The following is a 27,807-nucleotide window of genomic DNA, read 5'->3' on the forward strand; positions in this document are numbered from 1 at the left end:
CAAACCACAAATAACCTAGAATCTCCACTTCTTGCTAGCCAACATGTAACAACAGATTTTAAATGGACACTCGCATTTTCTAGTACCTGTGTCGTCTCTTTTAAAATTCTTTAGAGGAGGATGGTATTTCCCGCTTCTTTCGCATAACATTGTTACAAAAGGGTTTCTTCTTGCCGTACCATAATCCGATCTTCTTATTACCACACCAAAACCAATATCAGTTGCATTCCTACGAATCAATGTTAGCATGCTTTCACGATCATCAAAGTCTTGCTTGCTATTAAAGTCACCGCCGACATCTACCGCCTTTGCGACTACCCCATAAACACTCGTAGAAACATCGACTAAAGGAACTAATTCTCTTGAGGTATTATCGGGGTGCACCATACCTATTTGCAAACAATTTCCAAAATTACACAAAATTACAACACTGCTAGAAAAAAATAACACAAACATTGTTCACTAGATGCACCTACGAAAGTGTTCATCTTCAACACGTTCCTTAGAAGAATCTACGAAAACAGCGTAACTTTTTCACAAAAAATTGATGCATAATATGAGCAATGCAATGGTTGAAGATGAATATTTACTTGAAATCTAGACTTCCCTTGCTCATTTTGATTTGTTGCACCAAAAAGTTTGAGTTATTGAGTGAAATAAGGTATGTAGGGTTTTTAGGGTGTGTAATATGGAGAGTTTGAAGAAATGTAACAATGGGGGAGTGATCAAACTCGTTCAAACTATATCAGATACTTCCGTATATGCATCTACAGAATAATGTGGCGCTAAGCCATTCCGTAGATGCACCTACGGAGCAATCTCTGAATTTAATTTATTTGTATTTTTTTCCCATATACACTAGTTTATTATACTTCCGTTGATGTACCTACGGAATAAATCAACTTTTTCGGAAAAAAATTGTGCTTCCGAAAGTGCATCTACGAAATCATGGAGCATATTTGAAATTTTGCGTGGTGTGTAAGTGATCTATGGAGTGTATTGAGAAATTATTTAAATTAGCTATGCAAAAATCATTAAGTTTAAATTTTTATAGCTTAAATTTTTTGTTGTTTTTTAATTTTTTAGTTTTTCTATTTTAAATTTTTTTTGTCCCTGAGTTTTATTTCTCTTAATATTCTTATGGTCCACCTTCATTTTTGAAAATCTCAATATAACATAGAACTGGGCAGTCACGTCATATTTAATCAATATTTTAATTCAAATTAATTAATTTTAGTTACTTTTTAGTTTTACATAATATTTTAATAAGAGTTGCTTTTAAGAAAGTAAGATAAATGAAAAGATAACAATGTATATGCAGAGAATATAAAGATTTCAATCCAAAATAAAATGCAGAAAATAATTTAATGTAAAATTTTTTTAATTGATAAAAGATGGTGTTTGCTACCCTTGAACTATATAAGGTCATTTCCGCCCATTTTCTTAACCGATTTAGCCGGACTGAGTAAGATGGATTGCGGGTTAATATAAACAGTTTAATCGAATTATTAGTAATTTTGATTTATATTGAATTTAAGATCTTTAATCAAACATAAATCCAATGTCCTACACATTCAACTACCATAACTAACAAATGTAGTTCCTGCGAACTAATGTGGACGGTACTCAATAGGATTAAAACTTGTCTACTAATCGAATTAGAACAGCCGAATATATAGCTACGTTACTGCTATTGTTGTAAAGGGATGAAATATCTTCATACAACTTGATACTAGTTCATCAACTCTCCCTTTTGCTCTTCGAAACTCAGCAAAACTAGTTCAACCTGAAATGAGAGTGAGAACCAATCGTTAGTTGGTCCAGTGGTGATTAGTGCTGAATTTGATAGGGATTACCTTAGTACAAACATTGTAAATTATAAATTGTAAGGATATAATGTACAAAGGGGAAGGTACCTGCCGTCAAGAACAACACAACTCTCACATTCATATATTTTTTTGAACATACCATGCATATTACGTATTTAAATTTCAGTTAAGTTATTTGAACATTTCCAACAATGTGTGCAAGGTAGAGCCAAGCAAGAGAAAGTCATAATAAAAAGTTAGAGCGTATATAAAATGAGCTAAAATATAGAATTAACTATTAAATAATTGTGTCAGTTATCAAGAGCTATTAAATAATTGAGTCAAGCATAGCACCTTTTTGATTCAGGGTTTTCCCAAACTCAAGAGCTGTCATTCCACTTATAACTCAAGAGCTCCATAAATCTAACAATAAACCTTGCAACAACAAAAAAAATCAGTTTTTTTATAATAGCTTGAAAAAGTATTGATATCACTTAGAAGAATGTAATAAAGAAAACAAAGGATAAATAAGGTTGCACTCATTAGTGTGAGATTTGGCTATGATTCACCCTTTTCATTGAGATCCTGCAAAATCAACATAGGATTCAGTTCATACTCCATCATGTGAAACATTATTACTGATACAAGAAGAGAAGCAGATATACGCCAACATATCATTTGCAAAAAAAATTCTTTTTATTTGCATGTATTTTAGGCTTGTAGGCCCTGAGGAAGGGAATGCTAGAAAACAAAGATCAGGCTAAAATAGTAGGAGTTAAAGAGAGAGATAGAGAAAGCAGCAAGATGACATTACTTGGATGCTTGCAAGACCATTTGATTCAGTCGCCGAATCTTCTTCCTTCTGTTTCTCTTTCTCAACAAAAAGCTTGGGCTTCCATGTAGTCTCTCAGTGTAATGCTGCAATCTTATCATCTTTAGCTATCAAAGCATTGCCCAAATCTCAATACCAATACCACCAATAGGCTCCAAATCAGGTTTTTTAAGCTCAAAGTTCCCAATACCCTTCAAAACAACAAGTCAGAATTCAAAACAACGAGTCAAAATTCAAAACAACAAGTCAGAATTCAAAACAACGAGTCAAAATTCAAAACAACAAATTCAAGCTTACTTTAATTAGAATAATGACCAACTCCAATTCACTCTTGAACACAAGAAAATGTTAACCTGATAGAAAATGAACCACTTAACTCTACCTGTTGGTCTATGTCAATGACATCATCATCACTGGTAATGATAAGGATGGCACTGAGTGAGGTAAAGTAACATTTGTCTCTACAATTCTAATCTAAAGATATGGGGCCACTGAAATATTTTTTTGGGGATTTAAGTTGCTCAATTCAAGAGTCGTGTGGCTATTACCCAACGAACATATGCTCTTGATATACCTGAGGGAATTGGCTTGCTTGATTATCAACCCAGTGACACTCTTATGAATTTAAATGTCAAACTACTACCATGTCAAGGGGAGCCACTGAAAGATCCTGGAAGATATCGATGTATAGTTGGCAAACTTAACTACCTCACAGCAATCAGACCAGACATTACATTTGTTGTCAATGTGGTTAGCCAATTTCTAAATGCTCTATGTGATGACCATTGGAACGGTGTGATTCGCATTCTTAAGTATATAAAGAGTGCATCGGGTAAAGGATTAATTTATGAAAACAAGGGTATCACTCAAGTCGTGGGTTATTCTAATGTTGATTGGGCAGGATCACTGTCTGATAGAAGGTCCACTTTAGGGTATTGTATTCTCATTGGAGGAAATATGATCTCATGGCGGAGCAAGAAACAGAACATAGTTGCACGGTCTATTGCAGAAGCAGAATATAATGCTATGGCAGCAACAACATGTGAACTCACGCGGCTAAAACAATTATTCCAACAACCCAAATTATGAGACATCAGGGCAATGGAACTAATTTGTGACAACCAAAATACACTTCATATCGCCTCCAATCCGGTTTTTCATGAAAGAACTAAGCACATAGACCGACTGACACTTTGTAAGAGATAAGGTTCTTTCAAAATAAATCGTAACTGATTTTATTGGTTCAAATGATCAATTTCCTAACATATTTAATAAATCCCTTAGAGGACCTCGACTTGAATCTATTTGTAACAAGTTTGGTGTATATAACACGTGTGCTCTAGTTTGAGGAGTGTTAGAATTAATTATGATTGTAGATATTCTAGTGATTGATAGTATTCCTAGACTAAACAATTTCCTAGGATAGTGCTTGTTCCTTATCTAGGTTATTGCTTATTCATTAAACTTCAATGTAATTATTGTAACACTGTTATAAATACAAGTAGTGTAATCTTGCTTAAGACATTCAGAATTTACAAGATTCTATATATGGATTGGTTAATATATCCACAGCAAAGCAGGAAATATTAGCAGTAGAAACATACACTAAAGTCATGTATGGATTGGTTGGTATATGCACAGCAAAGCAGGACATATTAGCAGTAGTTGTTTGTGAATAATAAATAATTTTACAGTAGAAATAGGCTACTTCTAAAACATACTATTGTCTTGATGTCACTTTATCTTTTTATTCTTCTCTTCTATCAGCAAAATAGGCTCTTTTTCATTAACTTATTTTGGGATGAAAGGCCTTGAGTCATAAGGAATACAACAAAATAAATAAGGACAGCAAAACTAAGGTGCAAGGAAAAGGAAAACAAATTTAGATTTTACACAAGCCTTTTTTTTGGCTTAGCAGCAAAGTTCTTATTTGAAACAACTAAAAGCTGATTGATAGACATTTGTCCGTCTTTATTTCATACCTATGCTTAAATCTGTCATCTAACTTGTATCCAAGAATTGCAGGAAAATCCAGCAACTCCTTAATGTCACGATCCATCTCCTCTGTGAAATACTTCATCTTCTTCTCTAGAGAGGCGTGATTATACTGCAGTGTCGATGGATGCTTCTTACACATAGCAAAAATTTCTTTGGACGACAACCCAAAATTCAAGAACAAACTCACCACCTTTTGCATATTCTCACAGTTTGTTCTAGAAGAAGCCTTGATCACCACGGCCAACTCTTTCGTCCTATATCGATACCCAATCTTGACCAAAAACGAAAGCATAAACATAAGGTTATTGACCGACATGCCCAAAAACATTGGCGCTCTGATCAAGAATTTAAACATATCGCCCGAGTCTAACCCACAATCCTTGAGAAATTGTAATTTAGGACGCAGTTTCCTCTCTCTACTACTATTGAAAAGAGATGGATACACCAACACTATCCTAAATATTTGTTGATCATCAAGTTCTGCAAAAGACCTCAAGAACTCTATTTGTTCTTCAAGACGTTCTGTCCTTAAATTCATGATCGGAGGGAACACATTCACCACTTTCCCAACACTATCCTCATCTCCGCCACTTAACTCAGTAAGAACCCTGAATCTCGGTTTCAGCTGACTATCCAAATCATAGTTGAGAGTTGAAGGGCGCTTCACAATCAAATCAACGCCACCAAATCGTTTTAAGAAACTAATTACACTTTCAATTTCTTCCATTGACCTATGACAAATTGCCTTTGACAAACTCACTTTGTTAAGCACATGTCCAATCTTATCAACCCCAATTCCACTGTCAATAAGCAATTGAACCTTCTGAAGAAAATCAGATAATTCTTTTGGCTCTTTAGCCGATAAAAGACGTTTCACCTTAGATTCCTTAACCTGTCCTTGCAATTCATTTCTCAAAAAGTATAACAATGGGTCAATTTCATTTGAAGTTAGCATATTTAATTGCTTTGTAACTATGTGATTGATGGACATACGACCTAACCCAAGAGATTTTAAAGAAAGAATGCGATCCCGCAATAAATCTAGTTGTATCGAGGTCAGTTCGGAAGCATTGCTCAAGAGCAAATTGGCTTCCTCAAAGCTGATACCGATTTCTTGAAACAAAGTGACAAGTCTGACTGCAAATGAAACAAAAAATAATAGTAAGAAGATTGCTTATAAAGTGTTTGAGAAAATGCGTGTGAGAAATTTATTTACCGTATTGGAAGTCGAGATTGGGAGTGTGGGAACTGCAGCGGCAGTGGATGGAGGGCCGAAATTGGAAAAGGAGATAGTTGCTGTTTGGTGGTTGTGATTTGGTGAGTGGAAAGATAAAGGGCTGAGTTTGAAGATGAGGGGAAAAGGTTGAGGGTTGACGGGAATGTGAAGAAGAGCAATGGCATGGAGGATTTGAGAATAGAGGGAGTGCTGCTAATGCCATTTCTCTAACCAGAAATTACGACAAGGGATGACCGCGCCTCCACGCACGGCATGTGTGGTTTATATGGATTGTGGGTGCAAACTGCGAAGTGCCGCCCTATCTATCTATGAATAGAAAATGTATTGCATTAAAGCTTAATTTAGCCTCTCGACAATCATCACTACTCCATTATTAATATTCTTCTAAGTAAAATTGACTATGCAATTCTTGAACTTTAAAATTTTAAAAAGTTAAATTAATTTGAACGAAAACATAAGAATAGATATTTATAGTAAATAGATCTTAATTCAAATAATTTATACTATTAAGTTTGTTAAATAATTGAAACCTTACAATATATAATTTGTTTACTTAGAAGAATCCTAATAATAGTGATGGTTGTCTTAATTATTAGTAGTTAGAGTCTAGAGGGATATTTTATGGCGGTTACTGACAGTGTTTAAATTAGTAGTCCGAATAGTGGCCAAAACATTTGTAGTGGTTAGAGTAGTAGTGTTCAATGGTTAGAGTCATAATTGTTGACAGTAGTTAGAGTGGTAATTAGAGGTGAATGAAGTTATAATTTGTAATTGTCTAAGTATTGACTAGATGTGGTAAGAATTTTGGTTGACACTGGTAAAAACAATAGTCATAATGATAATTAGTGGTTATCATAATCCTATATAATAAAGTGGAGGTTGGATGTGGTCGGTGGTAGTCAAAATGATGGTTCGAGCAATAGTCGGCGGTGGCCATTATGGTTGTTTCTTAAGGTCATATATAGTAATGGTTGTAGTGGTAGTCGGTGATAAACTGATTGTTGATGGTCAATGTGATGGTCATTGATGGCTAGTGGATGTGGATGGAGTGATGACCTTATGTGGCACGGGTGGTAGTCATAATAGTAAATGGTGGATAGATTGAAGATCATAGATAAGTAAAGTGGTAGTTATAGTGATGATTGATTGTGACCGTCGATGGTGAATTTGTAGCAATAAAACAAAAACATAAATTATAAACCATTTAAAAAATTTTAAGTTTTAATGGAAAAACTATTTTGAAATTAAATTAAAAAATTATTTCAACTCTATTTTTGGGGAATAAATTTGAAATTTGAAATTTAATTCCTTCTAAAAAATTGAAATTTATTTTAAAATCAAAAACTAAAATTTGACAATTATTTAATTCTTAATTTATTTATTTTTTGTCAAAATAAAGATTAAACTTAAAAAAACAACCCTAATTTTGTTTTATAAATTATTAAAATATAGTATGAGCAAAAATTGTTGCAAATTAATTTAAAATAATTTATTATTTTTGACTGCATATTTAAAAAGTAATAATTTTACAATACTTAAATATGTAATTGTCTCCAATTTGGATGCATTAGTATTCACTTTTCTTACATTTTATCAAATTAATATTAATTATGTTATTGTATTTAAGAAAAACGATGGATCTTGATATAGAATCCATAGAAAGACACTTGCGATGAGAGCTCATTATCCTTCATGCATGTTTAAAGATCATTAGAGTTAAATAGATATATAAGATAAAATATAATGAGAAGTACAAGATCAAATTAGTGGCAAAAGTATATTCTCAAAAGTATGGTATTGACTAAAATGTGGTGTTTGCACATATTGCTAGATGATATATCATACGAACTATCTTGACAGTTGTAGCTAGTAATATCTTACGTGTTTTTCAACTTGATGTAAAAAGAGATTTCTTACATAGTAAGCTAGCTGAGAATGTGTACATTGATGGACCTTATAATATCATAAAGGCGTACTTGTATGGTTTATAAGTTGAGAAATTTTCTCTATGGTTTGATACAAGCTCCAAGAGCTTTGCATAGTAAGATAGTTTCTTACTTACGCATGCTAGAAGTGCCCTTATGAACATACATTGTTATTTAAGCATAATTCTCATTATTAGCTTGTTGTACGTGGTTTATCTTATATATACTAATAATGATTTGCAAATGAGTTATGAATTTAAACAATCTATAAAAAGAGAGTTTTTTGTGACTGATTCAGGTATAATGATGCACTTTTTGGGCATTGAGGTAAATCAAAGTACGAATGGAATTTCCATACATCAAAAAACATATGTAACAAGGATTTTGTCTAGATTTGCAATGGAAGGGTGCAACAAAGTTCGTCGTCGAATTACTCCTCCATGCAGACTAGTGAAAGTTGAAAATGGAAAAGCTTCAAATGCTACCTCTTACAAACAAATGGTTAAGTGTTTAATGTATATACTAGCTACAATACTTGATATTGCATTATCAATATTCTTGGTGGCTAGGTATATGGAAAGTATATCTGATATGCATCGGTAAAAGAATCTTGACATATTTGAAAGGTACCTTGAGCCTTGGCGTTTCGTAGAAGAGTGAAGATGCAAGTGATTTGCAAATGCAAGACTAGACAAACTCAGGTTATGCTGGTGATAGTGTTGCAAGAAAGTGAGCATAAGTGCATGGCTTGAACTTTGGCTCTAGAGCAATCTCATGGTCCTCAAAGAACCAATCCATTGTCACTTTGTCCACCATATATGCAAAATTTATTGTTATTGCATCTTATGCTTATCAAGGAGTTTGGTTGAGAAATGTTCTATGTCATTTGAAGGTAAATCAGAAGAAGGGTTAAGTCATTCTTTATGATAATAGTTCCTCCATCAATCTATCAAAAAATCATATTATGCATTGGAGACGCAAATATATTGATGTTAGATTTCTCTTACTTAGAGACCTCACTAAGGATGAAGTAATTGAGCCCAGACATTGTAGCACACGTGATCAGCTAGTTGATATAGTTACTTAACCATTAAAACTTGGTTCGTTTTAGAGATTAAGGAATGGCTTTTGGATGAATGGTTTGTATAATATAAATTGATTCTTTTGTTAGGAAGGTTTGTTAAGTAGTTTTGCCTTTGGAATTTTTTTGGGCCTATTTGTGTTTTGAAACTTGTTCATCGTATTAGTTAGAGCATCTCCACTGGTAGAAATTTTCTTGGTTGCTTGTGTCATAATTTGTGGGTTCAAATTGTCACATTGCATTTAAACTTATATTTATATAAAATTTAAATTTATAAACATATATAAACGTAATTATATAAAATTAATTAAATAAATATTATTTAATTACATTTGTAATAAATTTATTTATATATAATATTTAAATAATATTGTAAATAGTAATAATAATTATTATATATTAATAACGTAAATAATAATAGTTATTATTAATGTTTTTGTTTAATATTATTATAATAATATTAATAATAAATAAATATTAATAATAAATAAATATTAATAAAAACGTACCATTAAATAAATATATTTAATTTAGTTATTAATAAATAAAACTATATAATAAATAAATAAATAAATAAAACAAATAAATAAAGTAATATATTAATAAAAATAGGATAATAAATGTTATGTAATAAAATTAAAATTTGTAATTGAAATAAATTATTAATAAATAAATATTAATAAATAAATAATGTATTAATAATAATAAACATATATGATTTATATTATATTTGAAAAATGGTAGAAAATATGATACATAAATATTTCGTCTGTAACTTAGTCCAAGAAGCATGTATGGCACAGTGGTTGAAAATGTCTACCATAAAATAACTGTTAGGTCAGGCCCGGTCATAAGGCAAGGCGAGAAAGGCTCCTGCCTAGGGCCTCTAATTTTTCTTTACTTACAAGGCCTAATATGTACCGCTATGATAATAATTACTATGTACACTATGTCATTAAAACCTCGTGTACAGTTTTTATGGTGCTTTGTGCTAAGACTATGTACAATGGTTACATTATTCAACACCCTACTTTTTCTCTTTTTATCTTCCACATCATCTTCTCTCTCTTCCACCTAATAATTCAACACCTATTCAATTTTTTTTCACTACAATGGTTTTGTTTAATAAAATTCAACACCCTACCCCACATCATATTCTTATTTTCTTTTAAAGTTTTGTTTTTATGATTATATATTAATATCTATTATCAATTAAAATTAAATTAAAATAATTAATATTTAAACTTTTTTTTTTAAATTTAATAATTTATTTATTTTTTCTAATTTTCTATTCTTAATTTTTTTTCTTGCAAGTAATAAATAAGAGATGTAAAAATAGTTATTTTTTAAAAAAATAAAATTATAAAAAAACTTAAAAATGCAATAAATACACTAAACACACAACACACTAAAAAAGAAACACACAAAAAATGAAACACACATAATTTAATTAGTACAATAGACTCGGCTCACAAACAATTTATTTAATCATGAAATATTCCGAACTTTTCCCATATGTGTTTGACTAGATCTGCTTGCAATTCGTGATGTACATTTGAATCACGCATCACAGATCTAGCACGCACGTGATTCGCAAATGCAGGTAGCACCTCGGTCGAGAATGACTCCGGTGTACTAGACTCACTTGCCTCAGATTGATCATAATCTGTCCAATTTTGAGCATATATATCTCGTTCATCCTCAACAATCATATTATTTAATATGATACATGACCTCATGATGAGAGCCAAATCGTTTATGTCCCACAAACGGGCTGGTTCGCGGATGATTTTAAATCGAGCCTGCAACACCCCAAATGCACGTTCGATGTCCTTCCGACATCCCTCCTGATATTTTGCAAATAACTTATCTGGTTCACTTTGAGGAAGTCTAATTGATTTGACGAAAGTTGGATAAGAAGGGTAGATACCATCAGCAAGATAGTATGCCATATTATACGGTCGTTGATTCACAAAGAAGTTCACTTTTGGAGTATTTCCCTGTTCAACATCATCGAACACAGGTGAACGATCTAAAACATTTATATCGTTCAATGTGCCCGGACATCCAAAAAAGGCATGCCAAATCCATAAATCATAAGTTGCAACTGCTTCAAGAATAACAGTGGTGGTTCCCTTATCTCCCCGGGTAAATTGACCTTCCCATGCTGTAGGACAATTTTTCCATTCCCAGTGCATGCAATCAATACTGCCAATCATCCCCGGGAACCCCCGCATTTCACTAACACGCAGTATTCTTTGCAGGTCATCTTGAGTTGGGGCTCTGAGGTACACTGGCTCATACAAATGTATGATTCCTTTACAGAATCTACGTAAGCACTCCGATGCTGTAGTACCTCCTATTTTGATGTATTCATCGACCGCATCGGCCGCCACACCATATGCTAACATTCGCATGGCTGTGGTACATTTTGCTAATGGAGATATACCTTCTTTTCAGACTGCCTTTTGTAAGCTTCAATATCAAAAGGAAATTCTGTAGGATCCATTGATATTTTTGGTACATCAATAGAAGAATGAGCTCCCATTTATAAGAAATTAAAATACAAATAATATGACCAAATAATATGACCAAATAATATGACCAAATAATGTGACAAAATAAGAAGACCAAATAATATGACAAAATAGAAATTCACATGCATTGATGGTTCATTTGTCATATATGTATAGTAAATTCACATGCATTGATGGTTCATTTGTCATATATGTATAGTAAATTCACATGCATTGATGGTTCATTTGTCATATATGTATAGTAAATTCACATGCATTGATGGTTCATTTGTCATATATGTATAGTAAATTCACATGCATTGATGGTTCATTTGTCATATATGTATGGTAAACTCACATGCATTGGTGGTTCGTTCTTCATTTATTTTTTTATCTTAATGGAGTTCTCTAAATATAAGAATGAGACTCACATGCATTGATAAGTCTTATTCTCATCCAAATCGACAAGGTAATTATTTAGGGAGTATATATTCCAAATGATGTGACTAAATAATGTGACAAAATAAGAATCAAAGTACAAACTACAAACAAATAGTGTGACAAAATAGGAAGATCAAATAATGTGACAACATGGAAATCAAAATACAAACTACAAATAACGACTTGACAAAATAGGAAGACCAAATAATGTGACAACATAGAAATAAAAATACAAACTACAAATAACGACTTGACAAAATAGGAAGACCAAATATTGTGACAACATAGAAATCAAAATACAAACTACAAATAACGACTTGACAAAATAGGAAGACCAAATAATGTGACAACATAGAAATCAAAATACAAACTACAAATAACGACTTGACAAAATAGGAAGACCAAATATTGTGACAACATAGAAATCAAAATACAAACTACAAATAACGACTTGACAAAATAGGAAGACCAAATATTGTGACAACATAGAAATCAAAATACAAACTACAAATAACGACTTGACAAAATAGGAAGACCAAATATTGTGACAACATAGAAATCAAAATACAAACTACAAATAACGACTTGACAACACTTAATTTTCAAATAGATCGCGGCCTAACTTTTCCAACAACTCTTTGCTTCGGTCATCGAGATGCTCCTTTGAACTTAGCTTCATAAACATCTTCATCTTCTTAGCCTCAGTATTTTCTTTCAACAATTGGTTAGCCTCCTCTTGCCTCATGGCTATTTTGTCCAATCGTTCCAACTCTTTCTCCTTAAATTGTTTGAATTCATTCCACTCTTCATTGACCGATTCCAAGGTTGCGCCCTTGCTTTTTTTTTTACCCTTTTTTTTAGCTGCATCCCTCCCCATTGGGCGAGCACTTGATCCAACAGAGTTGGAATCACTTGCATCACTCTCATGGACTCTCTTAGATCCACTACTTCCAGATCCAGTATTTCCTCCTACCTGACTACCGTAACGTGGTTGATCACGGACAGCAAGCCATTCTGACATTAAAAGAAAATGTCCACTCTTACCACTTGAATATAATTCATGCGCTTTTGCCAATACATCATTCTCCGACCACCCGCTTTGTTGCATACGCTTAGCATTATCATAAGTGCCAATCCATTTATTGAGTATTTTGCTCATGTAGTTGTAATGATTTCTGCATGCAGCTCCATCACGGGGAGGATCAAATGAGCAATGCTCATTACAATAATCAGCAATTTCCCCCCAATATGAATCACTTTTTTGGTTTCTCCCAACAACACTATCTGTTCCATATTTAATCCACCCACTAATTAGAACCAAATTTTGATCAGTGGTCTATTTGGGGCTTTTCCGGCGTATAGGAGTTGAATCATCTGCATTTGGAGTGGCTCCTTGACCACCTCTCATGGCACCAATATCCATTTGTGTAGAAAACTCAGGAAATTCATCAACTCCAACATTCGAAATATTTTCATTTCTCATCGGAGTAGAAGAATAATCAGGGGGTGTTTGAGATGAATATGGCATCATTCCATAATATGGGCGATAACTTGGATTAGATGACGACATTATGAAATTCGGAGGAAATCCATAATTTGGTATATTTTGGGGACCTTGTTTGTTGGAAGATTGATTTTGAAATATATAGTTGTTGGAATTTGGGTAGTTGAAAGGATAATTAGTAGAATTTTGGGTGTTAAAACGGTTATTGTTGGGATCCATTTCACTACAAGGATGTTTAGAGCTACAAACAATGATTTTTTTAAGGCTAAATAGAAAAAAAATTGAGAGAAAAAAGTGAATTTTTTTTATGAGTCCAAATCAAATGAACCAAGTCTCTATTTATAGAGGAAAAAAATAATGAATTTTGATAAAAATAAAAATAAATAAAAAATTTATTTACTATGAAATAATTAATTTTAAATGATTAAAAGAAAATAAAATCTAAATAATCACAACAACCAATAAAATTGTGTAAAGTGTTGCATGTGGCCCCACTTTTTTCTCATTCAACATGTTGAATCTTTTCAACACCAATTAATCCACATCACATTAAACACCTCATTCAACAAACCATTGTAGACATTCAACTATTGAATAATTTTTTCAACACCCCCATTGTAAATGGTCTAATTGCAATTAAACTGTTCTAGAATGGAAAATATAAACGGCACATTCAATAAAAAAAATTTATAGTATGAAAGTAGTTACATTTAAAAAAGGTATTTTTTGTTTTTATTTAAAGTTTAAAGATAATACACTTAAAACTAAATACTTTATATTTAATTTAAAGAAAAAATTAAATTTTTATAAAATTTAATGGTTTGAATTTTCCTTGACACTGTCGGTGTATTTCCATTAAATCCTTTTATTTATATACATTTTATTTCCATCGGGATAATTTTTTTTACAAAATAACATATTGGTAGTTAAGTTTTATTGTTCAAATATTTATCATATTTATATGTATAATTTTTATTTCAGGAGAACCTATTGTGAAATGTTTATTTTTGTTTTAGAGTATTATCAACATTTAAATTTAAAAGTTAGAAAATTAAAAACAAAAAACAAAAAAGTTAGTTGAATTTAATAATTTATTTATTGAATGCAAAATATAATTTTGAGTATAAATAAGTGGACACTTCAACAACACATACTTATTTAAGAAAAAAGAAATGTTTGATTTTTATATTTGTCGATAAAGTCAAAAAATAAATTTAAAATAAATATAATAATTAATTTCAACATTTTTTAAATATTTGATTTTTAATTTCGCCTTAGGCCTCAAAATGTGTTGGGCCGGCCCTGTGTTAGGTTCGAACCCCAGTTTTGCCAAGTTTAATTTGTAATTTTTTCAAAGTTTCCAAAGACAACCACGTCATGCGCCACCTAAGCAAGCAAACAGCAGATTTTGCGCCAACTCACCACACCCAGTCAGCCAAACAAGGGATAGGGGGTGCCTGGAAACAAAATCTTGTTTTCTAAGGGGCGAAGGCTAAATTTTTTTTTAATAAGGGGGAAAACCGAATCTCGCTTATTTGGCAGGGGTGAAATGTATTTAACCCAAAATAATATAAGTTTAAATTAATTTTATATATGTATAAGTTGTTTCTTACGCTATCTTGAAAAAAATTATAGATTTTTTTAAAAAAAAAAATATTTAAAAAATTATTAAATTAGTTATTTATTTATATTCAAATGAAATAGACTTTATGTAGGCTATCAAATCAACCGATTCTTCGAAAAGATCACACTTAGGCGTAAAAAATAAGACTATGACAATCTACAAACCATGCTTGGCCTTGACTTTTTCAATAGGCCATACTTAGATTTGTCAAAGGCTAATTCACTTCAACCTATTCCCATATTTATTTTTGGTTAGTTGTGCGGGGTTTATTAAGTTTGAAATTTCTTGTGCCTATTATCATACAGAAAATTTGGAAATTTCTGGTATTTCAATTATTTAAAAAAAAAACTATTTTTCTTATACAGAAAAAAACTATTTTTCACGGAGGACCTTCTGACAGGTTCGTGTTGACAGGATACGCTAACCATGTCGCTTATAGGATATGGCAGGGTGAGGTATGTGATAATGGTCTCGTTTAAATGCTTAATTGTTATGTTTATTACGTGATTTGATGTTTACTAATTTTTTTTAATTGTATTATTTTGCTATAGGAGCGTCCAGTGTTGAAGGTCACTTCTCACGAGTCGAAGTTGAAGAACTTCATCAAGAGTCGGGTGCCTGAGCAGGTGAGGAGGATAGTTGAGGATTTCCATCTGATGGATTTTGCTGGATGCTCCTTGACGATGTTGAGAGTCTCCCCGTTATCAGTTTTTTTTAGAGGTGGCACCCGGAGACATCATCCTCCCATCTTCTATTTGGGGAGATGACATTGACTTTAGATGATGTAGATGCCCTCTTTCACATTTCAATTGTTGGTACATTTTTCACACCAATTTATAGAGACTAGGCGACGACAGTGCGCATGGTTATGGATGCTTAGGAGGTTGACGAGGTGGATGTGTTACGTGAGTTTGGTGAGACTCGGGGCTTTCATCTTATGATGTCTTGGTTGAGGACTACTTAGCAGGTGCTTGTGGATGCAGAGAGGTATCAGGCTGCCGCTAGGGCGTACATGCTACATCTAGCTACATGTACTCTCTTTGCGGACAAGTCTGGAGTTTATATAGATGTTCGATACCTTTCTCTATTCAGCGCCCTTGACACCCCATGTTGGGCTTGGGGAGTGTCGGCATTGACGATGTTGTACACGACACTTGATGTTGCATCTCGTCCTGACACCAGGTAACTTGTTGGTTACCTGAGCTTGTTACAGGTATATTATAATTTATTAGATGGTTTGTGTTTAATCATTTGTGTGTATTTATTTGATGGTTTTTGTTTATGCAGTGTTGGATCTACGAGCACTTCCCTCACATTTGTGACCGAAACATCCAGCGTGTTGTGGCTACTGATCCATATGCGAAGAGGTGGAAAGCCAAACAAGCAATTCCAGGAGGGTTGATGGAGTACAGGCGGAGGCTGGATGCTCTGACCTTGGATGATGTCATCTGGACACTGTATACAACTCACCGCCCTCATCATCCTTTTGATGTATCTATTTTATATTCAGGGTATGTCAAACGGGAGAGTCATGTGGCTAGACACTTGTCTGAGAGGTGTCTACGCCAGTATGGTTATATACAAAGATATCTTCGAGCTAAGTTTTCACAAAACAAAGACATCTCACCAATTTGGACTGACGATTGTGTAAAAAGGATTTGTCCGGAGATATATCTCTGAATTCTAGGGGCAGTTGTGACTTTTTATCGTGGTAGAGGAAAGCACACGAGATTTAGACAGCAATTGCCAAAAATAAACATACGACAAGTTACAAGTCATGCTTAGGTCTCAATTTATTTTAGTATGTCAGACTAAGAGTTACCAAGAGACAAGTTACAAGTCATGTTTAGGTCTCAATTTATTTTAGTATGTCAGACTAAGACTTACGAAGAGGCTAATTCATCCCAACCTATTCTCACCCCGTACATGTTTATCAAGTCGTAATAACCGTTAGCCATGAGACTGAAGTAGCCTTAGGAAGTCTAGTAAACCCCTTGCCACTAACCCAACTGAACGTGAACCGACTTCCAACAGGAATTATCCGAAAATATGATCATCTACATGACATGAGAATGAGAATAGATCCAGTAACAAATGACAAAATAAAAGCAACAGCTGCAAATATATCGTGTAAAGAATGTTTCAAGTTATGAAAAATGGAAGACATTTACGAAGCTAAGTTTATTAACACTGCAAATGCATGTTAATAACACTCGGCAAAAATTAGTTTTTTATTTGATTAGTTTTCAATGGAAATCCAGTAGTGGCACCATAAAATAGTACCAATGTGAAGCCTGCACCATTGCTTTCCGCAACCAATATTGTATCTCATGTAAAACGACCTGTAAAGACCTGGATTATTGTCTGGTTCTCTTGGCGTTTGTTAAACTATGTTCTTGTTCCTATGTTTTATTGATAAGCTGCTGCTTTTATTTAAAAAATCGGAGATGTGTTTTCCTTTCTTGATTTGTAAACGCTGGAAAAGGGGAAGCACCAAGGTGTCATGGTATATTTCTAGTCAATAAGAGAAAAAACAGAATAGCATTTGAAGAGGAGAAATGATAGGAAGAAGATCAATCCATCTGGACTATATTGTAGTGTAGTCTAGTTAAATCAACCTCATTCTGCTGCTCATTCATCAAATACTTACTACATATACAGCCTGATTAAAGCGCCAAATAGAGTTAATTGCTCAAGCAGCTCAAAACAAAGTAAATCCACTTGCCTCTTTTTTGGGATTAAGCATTAGATCACACCTTCAGTTTCTTTACAGGCTTCTCTCCTCCCATTTTGACTACATTATCCCTGAACAAGGCAGCGCATGAAATATAAAAATTATTGGTACTGCATAATCATGTATTCTACAAGCATGCCACATCCAAGAAATATCGATACCAGTTTCATGCAATAACCATAAAATAAAATAAATTTATCAATTGGTTTATTGCAACATATTAGCTATTTCAAAGGTGAGAGCATGCATGTTTGCTTCACAACATGAAAAACACAAAGGTTTGCTTCCAAATTTACATTAAAAAAAACATAATGAAATGGAATGAAAATTTCCTAACAAGTTTTAGGGGAAATGAGAGGGAAGTGTAGAGTAGTAATATTAAAACAAGCTGGCCACCAATTGGACGCACAAATTGGCTATAAATCAAATATTTAGTATGTTATGAATAAGAGCAATGGAAAGGAATCAGATACGAATTTGTAATGAAATTACGAAAAGAACTGTCATTTTCCCGCAACAGTTAAGCTAACCACCAATATTAAAACAAGCTGACCACCAATAACAGATTCACACATGTATAATTGTGTTAGAGTAAGCAGATTGAAATAAAACTCTTGAAGGATGTGTCTTGATGTCACTTCATTTTGTTATTCTTCTATCAACAAAATAGACTCTTTTTCATAAACTTATTTTGGGATGAAAGGCCTTGAGTCATAAGGAATACAACAAAATAAATAAGGACATCAAAACTATTGTACAAGGAAAAAGAAAACAAATTCATTTGTTCACCTTTATTCCAATTTAGATTTTACAGAAGTCTTTTTTGGCCTATCACTGAAGTTCTCACTTGAAACAGTTAAAAGTTGATTGAGAGATATTTGTCCCCCGCATGAATCCTTCTTTATTTCATACCTATACTTAATTCTCTCATCAAACTTGTATCCAAGAAATGCAGGAAAATCCAACAACTCCTGAATGTCACGATCCATCTCCTCCGTCAAATACTTAATCTTCTTCTCTAGAGAGGCGTGATTATACTGGAGTATCAGTGGACGCTTCTTACACATAGCAAAAATGTCTTCGGACGACAACCCAGAATTCAAGAATAAACTCACCGCCTTCTGCATATTCCCACAGCTTGTTCTAGTAGAAGCCGCAACCGCCATTGCCAACTCTTTTGTCCTATATTTATACCCAATCTTGACCAAAAACAAAAGCTTACACTCAAGGTTATTGCGGAACGAAATGCCCAAAAAAGTCGGTTCTTTGATCAAGAATTTAAAGATATCGCCCGAGTCTAACCCACAATCCTTGAGAAATTGTAATCTAGGACGCAGTTTCCTCTCTCTATTACTATTGAAAATAGATGGATACACCAACACTATCCTAAATATTTGTTGATCATCAAGTTCTGCAAAAGACCTCAAGAACTCTATTTGTTCTTCAAGACGTTCTGTCCTTAAATTCATGATCGGAGGGAACACATTCACCACTTTCCCAACACTATCCTCATCTCCGCCACTTAACTCAGTAAGAACCCTGAATCTCGGTTTCAGCTTATTATCCAAATCATGGTTGAGAAGCACAGGGTGCTTCAGAATCAAATCAACACCACCGAATGGTTTTAAGAAACTAATTACTCTTTCAATTTCTTCCATTGACCTATGACAAATTGCCTTTGACAAACACACTTTGTTAAGCACATGTGCAATCTTATCAACCCCAATTCCACTGTCAATAAGCAATTGAACCTTCTGAGGAAAATCAGATAATTCTTTTGGCTCTTTAGCCGATAAAAGACGTTTCACCTTAGCTTCCTTAACCTGTCCTTGCAATTCATATCTCAAAAAGTTTAACAATGGGTCAATTTCATTTGAAGTTAGCATATTTAATTGCTTTGTAACTATGTGATTGATGGACATACGACCTAACCCAAGAGATTTTAAAGAAAGAATGCGATCCCGCAATAAATCTAGTTGTATCGAGGTCAGTTCGGAAGCATTGCTCAAGAGCAAATTGGCTTCCTCAAAGCTGATACCGATATCTTGAAACAAAGTGACAAGTCTGACTGCAAATGAAACAAAAAATAACAGTAAGAAGATTGCTTATAAGGTGTTTGAGAAAATGCGTGTGAGAAATTTATTTACCGTATTGGAAGTCGAGATTGGGAGTGTGGGAACTGCAGCGGCAGTGGATGGAGGGCCGAAATTGGAAAAGGAGATAGTTGTTGTTTGGTGGTTGTGATTTGGTGAGTGGAAAGATAAAGGGCTGAGTTTGAAGATGAGTGGAAAAGTTTGAGGGTTGACGGGAATGTGAAGAAGAGCAACGGCATGGAGGATTTGAGAATAGAGGGAGTGCTGCTAATGCCATTTCTCGAATCAGAAATCACGACAAGGGATGACCGCGTCTCCACGCACATCTATGAATAGAAAATGTCCTTATCTACTGCATTAAAACTTAATTTAGTCTCTCGACAATCATCACTATTTATTCTTCTAAGTAAAATTGACTATGCAATTCTAGAACTTTAAAATTTTAAAAAGTTAAATTAACTAGATGTAAGCCCGCGCGATGCGCGGCTTTACTTATAAAATATATTTAATAAATTTTTAATAAAATTAAATTATTAATAAAATTTTAAATTTTAGAATAAGTTTTTAAATATTTTTGAAACTTTATGAATAAGTAAATTATTTATATGTTTATGTAATTTTTAACATAAAATTTTTATATGTTAAAATATATTTTATTACGTTAAATTTTTTTACATTGATAATAATTAAAAATGATTTGAAATGTCTTTAAATAATAGTAATTGAAATTTTTATTAGATTACATTGAATTGAAATTTTTATTAGATTACATTGTCATTGAAGTTCAATGCATGGAGTTTATTATTTTATCCAAAAATGAAATTTATTTCATAATCATTTTAATTAATTTTGTCAATAATAGTAAAAAGTGTTACTATTCTTTGAACACTAGTGTCTTACCCGTGCGTTCGCACGGGTACCCGTCGTTTTCGCGCATTGTGATTGAGAAAAATAAAAGATATTAGTAAAAGATTAAGTTTTGGGTAAAATTGAAAAAGTTATAAAAATAGTAATATTTTATTTAACAAATTATAATGAAGGAAAAGTTTTAAAATCGCAAATTCACGAATTATAATGAAGAAATATTCAATCAAATTATATAATTCAATTAGTGATACAAACTATCAGCCCAATCTCAAACTATCAGCTCTGTCTTGTAGGCCAATGAGAAACCACTACAAACTCCATTTATAATAATGATTCATTCAAAATGCATAATTAATAGAAAAATACTTTGACCAGTTACTTCATGTTCCCGTTAATATTCATTATTTTGATAAGTAACTTTGTATTCCCGTTAATATTTCAAATTTCTTCCCGTTAATTTTCAAAATTTTGATCAGTAACTTCATGTTCTTGTTAATATTCATTATTTTGACCAGTAACTCCTTGTTCCCGTTAATATTTATTATTTTGATCAATAAGTTCGTGTTCCCGTTAATATTCCAAATTCGTTTTCGTTAATATTCAAAAAAATTATCAGTAACTTAATGTTCCTGTTAATATTCAATATTTTGTCAATAACTCCGTGTTCCCGTCAACATTTATTATTTTGATTAGTAACTTTATGTTCCCGTTAATATTCAAAATTTATTTATTATTTTGATTAGTAACTTTGTGTTCCCGTTAATATTCAAAATTTGTTCCTGTTAATTTTTAAAATTTGGATAGTAACTTAATGTTTTCGATAATATTCAAAATTTTGATCATTAACTTTGTGCTCCCATTAATATTTAATATTTTAATCAATAACTCCGTGCTCCCGTTAATATTCAATATTTTGATCAGTAACTCCGTGTTCCCACTAATATTCAATATTTTGATCAATAAACTTCATTTCCCATTAATATTCAATATTTTGACCAGTAACTTCATGTTCCCCTTAATATTTAATATTTTGATCAGTAACTTCGTGTTCTCGTTGATATTCAATATTGTTCAGTAACTTCATGTTCCCGTTAAAATTCAATATTTTGATCAATAACTTCAAGTTCCCATTAATATTCATTATTTTGATCACTAACTTCGTGTTTCTGTTAATGTTTCAAATTTGTTCCTGTTAATATTCAATAGTTTGATTAATAACGCCATGTTTCCGTTATTATTCAATATTTTTAGCAGTAACTCCATGTTCCCGTTAATATGATATACTTTGCTCTGTAATTTAATACTCACGTTAATATTCAATATTTTGATTACTAACTTCATGTTCTCGTTAATATTCAATATTTTGATTAATAACTTCATGTTCCCGTTAATATTCAATATAGTTTGATCAATAACTTTGTTTTCCCGTTAATATTCAATAGTTTGATCAATAACTTCGTGTTCTCGTTAATATTCAATATTTTGATCAGTAACTTTATGCTCTCGTTAACATGCCGTAACTTTATGCTCTCGTTAACATGCCATTTTTTATCAGTAACTTCATGTTTCCGTTAATAATCAATACATTTAATATTTTGATCAGTAATTTAATATTATCTTTAATATTCAATATTTTGATTAGTAACTTCATGTACCCATTAATATTAAAAAAAATTCTATTAATATTCAATATTTTGATTAATAACTACATGTTCCCGTTAATATTCAATTTTTTTTTATCAGTAACTTCATGTTTCTATTAATATTCAATATTTTGATGATATTTTTGAAACAAAAATAAATTAATTTTAACATTGTTTAAAATTATTTGATGATAATTAAATTTTTTTATAATAACAAAAATCTTAAATTGACAAATTATAATGAAGAAATATTCTATCAAATTATATGATACAATTAATAATAAATATTTGATATAATTGATTAAACTCAATTTACAAATCAAATATATTATTCCATATATAAAATATTTGAATCAATAGTTAATTATTCCTATATATAAATATTTTTGTTTTGGAATTATTTATAAAACTATTTAAATCAATTGTAAACTTATTCTCGTTATTACATTTAATTAAATGTGTTAATATCAGTACCATATGTGCGTACCATATAATTACCCGTGTGTATCCGTAATATATTATTTTGTATTTGGATAGAATTGACCCATTAAAGTTTTAATGGTAATATTTCAATTATATTATATTGTATATAGATAAATATATATATATATATATATATATATATATATATATAAATATATATATATATATATATATATATATATATATATATATATATATATATTGATTATTGATGAACTTGCTCAATTAAATTTTAAATTTTATAAATGACAAACAAATTGTATGATTAATAAAAAATATCATACAATTTTGATATTATTTATTCATATATTACTTATGTTTTATTTTATTACTACTTATTCATACATTACTTATGTTTCATTCTATTACTATTTATTCATACAATACTTATGTTTCATTCGATTACTTATGCTTATTAACACCCATAGTTATTTTTAAATATTTTTTTTTAAAAAAGTCAATAGATCTAATATATTTATTTTATTTAATAATCTCTAAAAAATTTCATTTATATATATATATATATATATATATATATATATATATATATATATATATATATATATATATATATATATATATATATAACTTTCATATTTTATATTTTAAATAATTTAGTAGTATTAGTAAGAAATCTTATTAAAGTGAAAATAGAAAATAGTAGTTAGTTTTTCTATACAGAGAATGACGATGGCACATGTTGTATTTTAAATATTTTGAAAATCTACTTTATTTTTATAATAATATCTATGAATTTTTTATCAAAAAACTCCATACAATATATAAAAGCAATGATATGCCTAAAACATTTTATTAAAATATGTATCTAATAATATTTATCCTTTTGTTAAATGAGAGGTTAAAAATCTTCTAACAATATGAAATTTGGTTTCAAAATTATGTTGATAAATTCATTATTTTGGAAAGTTTCTATTAAATAATTTTGAAGGAAATCAAGTGAGATAAATTATATTTATTAATTTTTAATGATAGTATGATTCACTCAATTTTTTGTGATACAACATCAATATAATTGGAGTACTAAATATATTTGTAACGTATTTATTTTATACCAATTAAGATATTGGTATATAATTGATATGATTTTAATGTATTGATTATATATCAATTAAATTATTCCCAACATACTGATTTTAAGGTATGGGTCGTTAAAAAGGCTTTTATATCTTACAAAGTTAATTTTAGGTAAATCATACAAAAGAACAATATTTACTCAAAATTATATTATTTTTAGGTAAATCATACAATATTGTAAAAACAATATAATTTTGTAAGATATAAAAGTACAATATTTTCTCAAATCTAATAATTTAAATATCCATATGGTAAGTACTAAAAGAATAAGAAATCAAAAGTTGCAATCACATGCATTAAATCATAAATTAAAAGTTGCAATCAATCGATCAATGATTACTAAAGATAATTATGATATTTAACTTTTTTATAAGTAAATGATTTATGTCTTTTCATTCTAAACTCTTTATTTACCTAAAAAAATATACTGTTTTTTTCTTTATTCTTTGATTCTATTTTCTTATACATTTCAAAATTATGTATATGTTTTGAATTTGTAATATTTTATTATATTCTATAGTTTTTTTTGTTCGACCTTAGAATAAATAAATATCAATAATATTTTATAAAACTAACTTTATAAATTATATATATATATATATATATATATTGATAAACTTAATTTTTTTAATTTGACCTAACTAAAATATTCTTTAGTTATATGAATTAATATACAATATTATGTTATTTATATATTATAATATCTATAATTTTTATAGCTACTAAGATTTAATATAAATATCACTCAAAGATAAAATCAATTAATCAATGAAATTTATTTATTAAAATTTGCAATAATATACCAATTATTTCCATATCAAGAACATATGTGTGCTGCTTCATTATTTCAACAAACCATTCTTTAAAATCACGTTCAAATCGACCATAATGCTTGGATTATTATGGATAAGAAATTAAAAATTGTAATCATTAAATCAAAAAATTAAAAATAATAAATCAAAAGTTGCAATCAGATTAAATCAAAAATTAAAGTTGCAATCAAGTAAAATGATTATGATATTTAATTTTTTTATAGGTAAATGATTTATGTCTTTTCATTTCAAAACTCTTTATTTACCTAAACAAATATAATGTTTTTTCTTTACTCTTTGATTCTATTTTCTTATAAATTTCAAAATTATGTATACATTTTTAATTTGTAATATTTTATCTTTATTTTTTGTTTTGTTCGACCTTATAATAAATAAATATCAATAATATTTTATAAAACTAACTTTGTATATATTGATAACCTTAATTTCTTAATTTGACCTAACTAAAATATTCTTTAGTTCTATGAATTAATATAAAATATTATCTTATTTACATATTATAATATCTACAATTTCTATAATTACTAAGATTTAATATAAATATCACTCAAACATAAAATCAATCAATTAAGATTTATTTATTAATATTTGCACTTAAAATATAAAAAATTAAAGTTCATTCTATGAATTAATATAAAATATCATGTTATTTACATAGTATAATATCTACATTTTTGACAAAACTTGCGCAAGCATAACTCAGTAATTTCAAGCAGGTTCTCTATTGTATATTGACACCAGCCAACTTGATTTCTACTTCTACAGCTCAAACTTTCGGGACAGTCAAAGAAGAATATTTAGTTCAAACGAATCGTATAGACGATGTTTTCTACTGTCTGCACCAGAAAAAAATCCAAAACACATATTAGGACAATATTTAATTTGTTACTAAAAAATAGAAAATAGGGATTGGAAACAACCCATGTAAAAAACAAACCATATACTATGGAGTGACGCCAATTGGTACTTCAAAATGATACATTACAAATTCAACCTGCAAATAACATGAAACGCCAATTAGTACTTCAGAATGATACACTACAAATTCAACCTGCAAATAACATGAAAGATATTTTCTATCAAGAAAAGAAAGAAAAAAATGTTAAATTCCGGTTTGTCCATGAATAGTCGTGGGAATGGCTGTAATTGCAAAAATAGTATAAACCAAAATTTTCCACATGAATAGTCGTGGGAATGGCTGTAATTGCAAAAATAGTATAAACCAAAATTTTCCACGATTAGGGTTGATGAATATGATAGATACTGTGAAAGTATGATGGTTATATATAGTAATGATAAAAGTGTTTTGGAACGTGGAAGGTGGAGGGCTTGGAAGGCAGAAGGGGTTGGAAGGCAGAAGCATTATATGAGGTCATTAGTGCTGTAAGCAGTTGTGAATGTGAATGGCCAGAGAAAGTAAATAATTTGTAAATGCGAGATCATGAGAGGTTGGAGGTTTAAAGTTTAATCCTACAATGGGAAATGAATGATGTGGAATTTTGTGAGAAGAGATGCTGATGTGGCATAGCTAAGAGATGAGGAAATGGTAGACTTTTCTTATATGATAGATTAAAATTTATAGTCTACTCTCTACTCGTTTTTAAAATGAGACTATTTTATTTTTCTTAATAGCTCAAATACATTTCATAGTGGAAGTACATGATAAATCATACCATTACATCCATAAAATAAAATCATTAGTCTCATGATACTGCCTAATTTATAAATGCGGTTCATTGTCCTTAAACAGTGTTATTTAGTCCCACCAACATTTTGTTTTTGCACCTAGTTGCAATTGAAACAATTAATACATATCAATAGATAATCACAATTATATACTCAAGTAAGGCTTACAAATTAAAAATAGAACATGATATTAACTTTATTATTTACTAAACAATGAAGTTTTTTTTAGTCATTTCCAACATATACATCTAACACAATGACAATGATTTAATTATTGAATTCAACTATATTTCAATATTTTCATCCTTCACACATGGTTAATCCTATTTAGAATTAAAACCATAGTGGAAATTCGTGTTTCTTTTAGACACTAAAAATAATATAAATCATAGAAAATCATAGAAAAATAAGTTGATCAATAAAAAATAAAATCAACATAAATTAATGGAATTTGTGAGGAGAATTTGGATTTCAAGAGTGCAATAAGATAGAAAGCAATAAATCAAATTAAATTACCTTATCTTCTAAATTGTAATTCCTAGACACATCATGTAGTATCTTGTGTGATAATGCATAATTCATCTAACATTGGTTAAAAAAGAGAGATTGTTGTTGAGTTTTATTGGTATTTGCATGAGAATGGCTATAACGTCGATTTAAAGAGAGAAAGAGAGTCTATTATTGATTTTTATTTGTGTCTATCAATTTATAATAATTCTATCAATTAACTTTCCATAATTATCATTAAGAAAATTAATTTTATGACATTATTTATGACTATGCAAAGAGTAACGTTAATTAATTTACTGACTATTAATCAAAGAGTAAGGTTAATTAATTTATTTATGAAAATGAAATGGATAGAAATTTTTTTTTGAATATTTATTAAGAAAATTAATTTCATAATGATAAAATGCAAAGTTTAACGTTTAAAGAATAATTATATAATGATGGGAAATCAATTTTGTAACTATATGATGTTAAATGTCCATTATTTTTATTGTGAAAAACTTAAAATTAATTCACTATACATTTATAAATAAGAAAAAAAATATTCCAAAAATATATATTAATTTTAATTTTTTATAGGTTTTATTTTTATTTTATTAGATACGCTTAATAATTGGAATGGAATGTAAATATATTTCTAAGTTTTATTTATTAAATTTACAATTGGAATTAGATGAAATTGGAATAAAAATATGATTATGAAATTACTATTATTTTTCATAACTAAGTTATGATACATAGAAATAATAATAATAAATATATTTATTACTATTTATTTATTATCTATTATGATATAGAAAAAATTTATTTGATAAATTTATTTTGAAAAAAAGTTTTTAATATGAATTTTAAAAACTATTGTACTAACTTAATTAAATAATTTTTTTTGTTATATTT

The 27,807-nt window shown here is 30.1% G+C and overlaps 5 protein-coding genes across 6 annotated transcripts; 1 reads left to right on the top strand and 4 right to left on the bottom strand.

The window, feature by feature from the left end:
- Window positions 1–3,038: 3,038 nt before the first annotated feature.
- LOC131657979 (secreted RxLR effector protein 161-like) lies at window positions 3,039–3,729 on the top strand. Its single transcript, XM_058927320.1, has 2 exons — window positions 3,039–3,083; window positions 3,172–3,729. The coding sequence occupies exons 1-2, from the start codon at window positions 3,039–3,041 to the stop codon at window positions 3,727–3,729; spliced, it is 603 nt and encodes a 200-aa protein (XP_058783303.1).
- A 634-nt stretch (window positions 3,730–4,363) lies between these two features.
- Window positions 4,364–6,209, bottom strand: LOC131661239 (transcription termination factor MTERF8, chloroplastic-like). Its single transcript, XM_058930700.1, has 2 exons — window positions 5,855–6,209; window positions 4,364–5,775 (listed from the first exon to the last, which is right to left on the bottom strand). Exons 1-2 carry the CDS (start codon window positions 6,075–6,077, stop codon window positions 4,580–4,582), a joined length of 1,419 nt encoding a protein of 472 aa, XP_058786683.1. The 5' UTR covers window positions 6,078–6,209; the 3' UTR covers window positions 4,364–4,579.
- A 4,071-nt stretch (window positions 6,210–10,280) lies between these two features.
- Window positions 10,281–11,372, bottom strand: LOC131655592 (uncharacterized). Its single transcript, XM_058925433.1, has one exon. The coding sequence runs from the start codon at window positions 11,296–11,298 to the stop codon at window positions 10,366–10,368; it is 933 nt and encodes a 310-aa protein (XP_058781416.1). The 5' UTR covers window positions 11,299–11,372; the 3' UTR covers window positions 10,281–10,365.
- Window positions 11,373–12,433: 1,061 nt separating this feature from the next.
- Window positions 12,434–13,561, bottom strand: LOC131657980 (glutathione S-transferase T3-like). Its single transcript, XM_058927321.1, has 2 exons — window positions 13,240–13,561; window positions 12,434–13,122 (listed from the first exon to the last, which is right to left on the bottom strand). Exons 1-2 carry the CDS (start codon window positions 13,559–13,561, stop codon window positions 12,434–12,436), a joined length of 1,011 nt encoding a protein of 336 aa, XP_058783304.1.
- A 3,531-nt stretch (window positions 13,562–17,092) lies between these two features.
- LOC131661241 (transcription termination factor MTERF8, chloroplastic-like) lies at window positions 17,093–20,176 on the bottom strand. 2 transcript variants are annotated; one of them, XR_009301155.1, is made up of 4 exons: window positions 19,848–20,176; window positions 18,490–19,768; window positions 17,692–17,771; window positions 17,093–17,442 (listed from the first exon to the last, which is right to left on the bottom strand). XR_009301155.1 is itself a non-coding variant. In XM_058930702.1 (3 exons), exons 1-2 carry the CDS (start codon window positions 20,068–20,070, stop codon window positions 18,492–18,494), a joined length of 1,500 nt encoding a protein of 499 aa, XP_058786685.1. In that variant the 5' UTR covers window positions 20,071–20,176; the 3' UTR covers window positions 17,575–17,771; window positions 18,490–18,491. The 2 variants fall into 2 exon arrangements, 1 of the variants encoding a protein (XP_058786685.1); XM_058930702.1 differs by lacking the exon at window positions 17,093–17,442 and having other exon boundaries at window positions 17,575–17,771.
- Between the last annotated feature and the right edge of the window lie 7,631 nt (window positions 20,177–27,807).

The sequence above is a fragment of the Vicia villosa genome, linkage group LG3, assembly GCF_029867415.1.
Source record: "Vicia villosa cultivar HV-30 ecotype Madison, WI linkage group LG3, Vvil1.0, whole genome shotgun sequence".
In the NCBI taxonomy this organism is placed as follows: Eukaryota; Viridiplantae; Streptophyta; class Magnoliopsida; order Fabales; family Fabaceae; genus Vicia; species Vicia villosa.

Bases quoted from the DNA above. Each gene is read 5' to 3' on its own strand.
- LOC131657979 (XM_058927320.1), top strand. From the start codon at position 3,039: ATGACATCATCATCACTGGTAATGATAAGGATGGCACTGAGTGAG. The intron at 3,084-3,171 runs GTAAAGTAACAT...GCTCAATTCAAG, and splicing joins TAAGGATGGCACTGAGTGAG to AGTCGTGTGGCTATTACCCA.
- LOC131661239 (XM_058930700.1), bottom strand. From the start codon at position 6,077: ATGGCATTAGCAGCACTCCCTCTATTCTCAAATCCTCCATGCCATTGC. The intron at 5,776-5,854 runs GTAAATAAATTT...TTTCATTTGCAG, and splicing joins CAATCTCGACTTCCAATACG to TCAGACTTGTCACTTTGTTT.
- LOC131655592 (XM_058925433.1), bottom strand. From the start codon at position 11,298: ATGCGAATGTTAGCATATGGTGTGGCGGCCGATGCGGTCGATGAATAC.
- LOC131657980 (XM_058927321.1), bottom strand. From the start codon at position 13,561: ATGGATCCCAACAATAACCGTTTTAACACCCAAAATTCTACTAATTAT. The intron at 13,123-13,239 runs GTGGTCAAGGAG...AATATGGAACAG, and splicing joins GGATATTGGTGCCATGAGAG to ATAGTGTTGTTGGGAGAAAC.
- LOC131661241 (XM_058930702.1), bottom strand. From the start codon at position 20,070: ATGGCATTAGCAGCACTCCCTCTATTCTCAAATCCTCCATGCCGTTGC. The intron at 19,769-19,847 runs GTAAATAAATTT...TTTCATTTGCAG, and splicing joins CAATCTCGACTTCCAATACG to TCAGACTTGTCACTTTGTTT.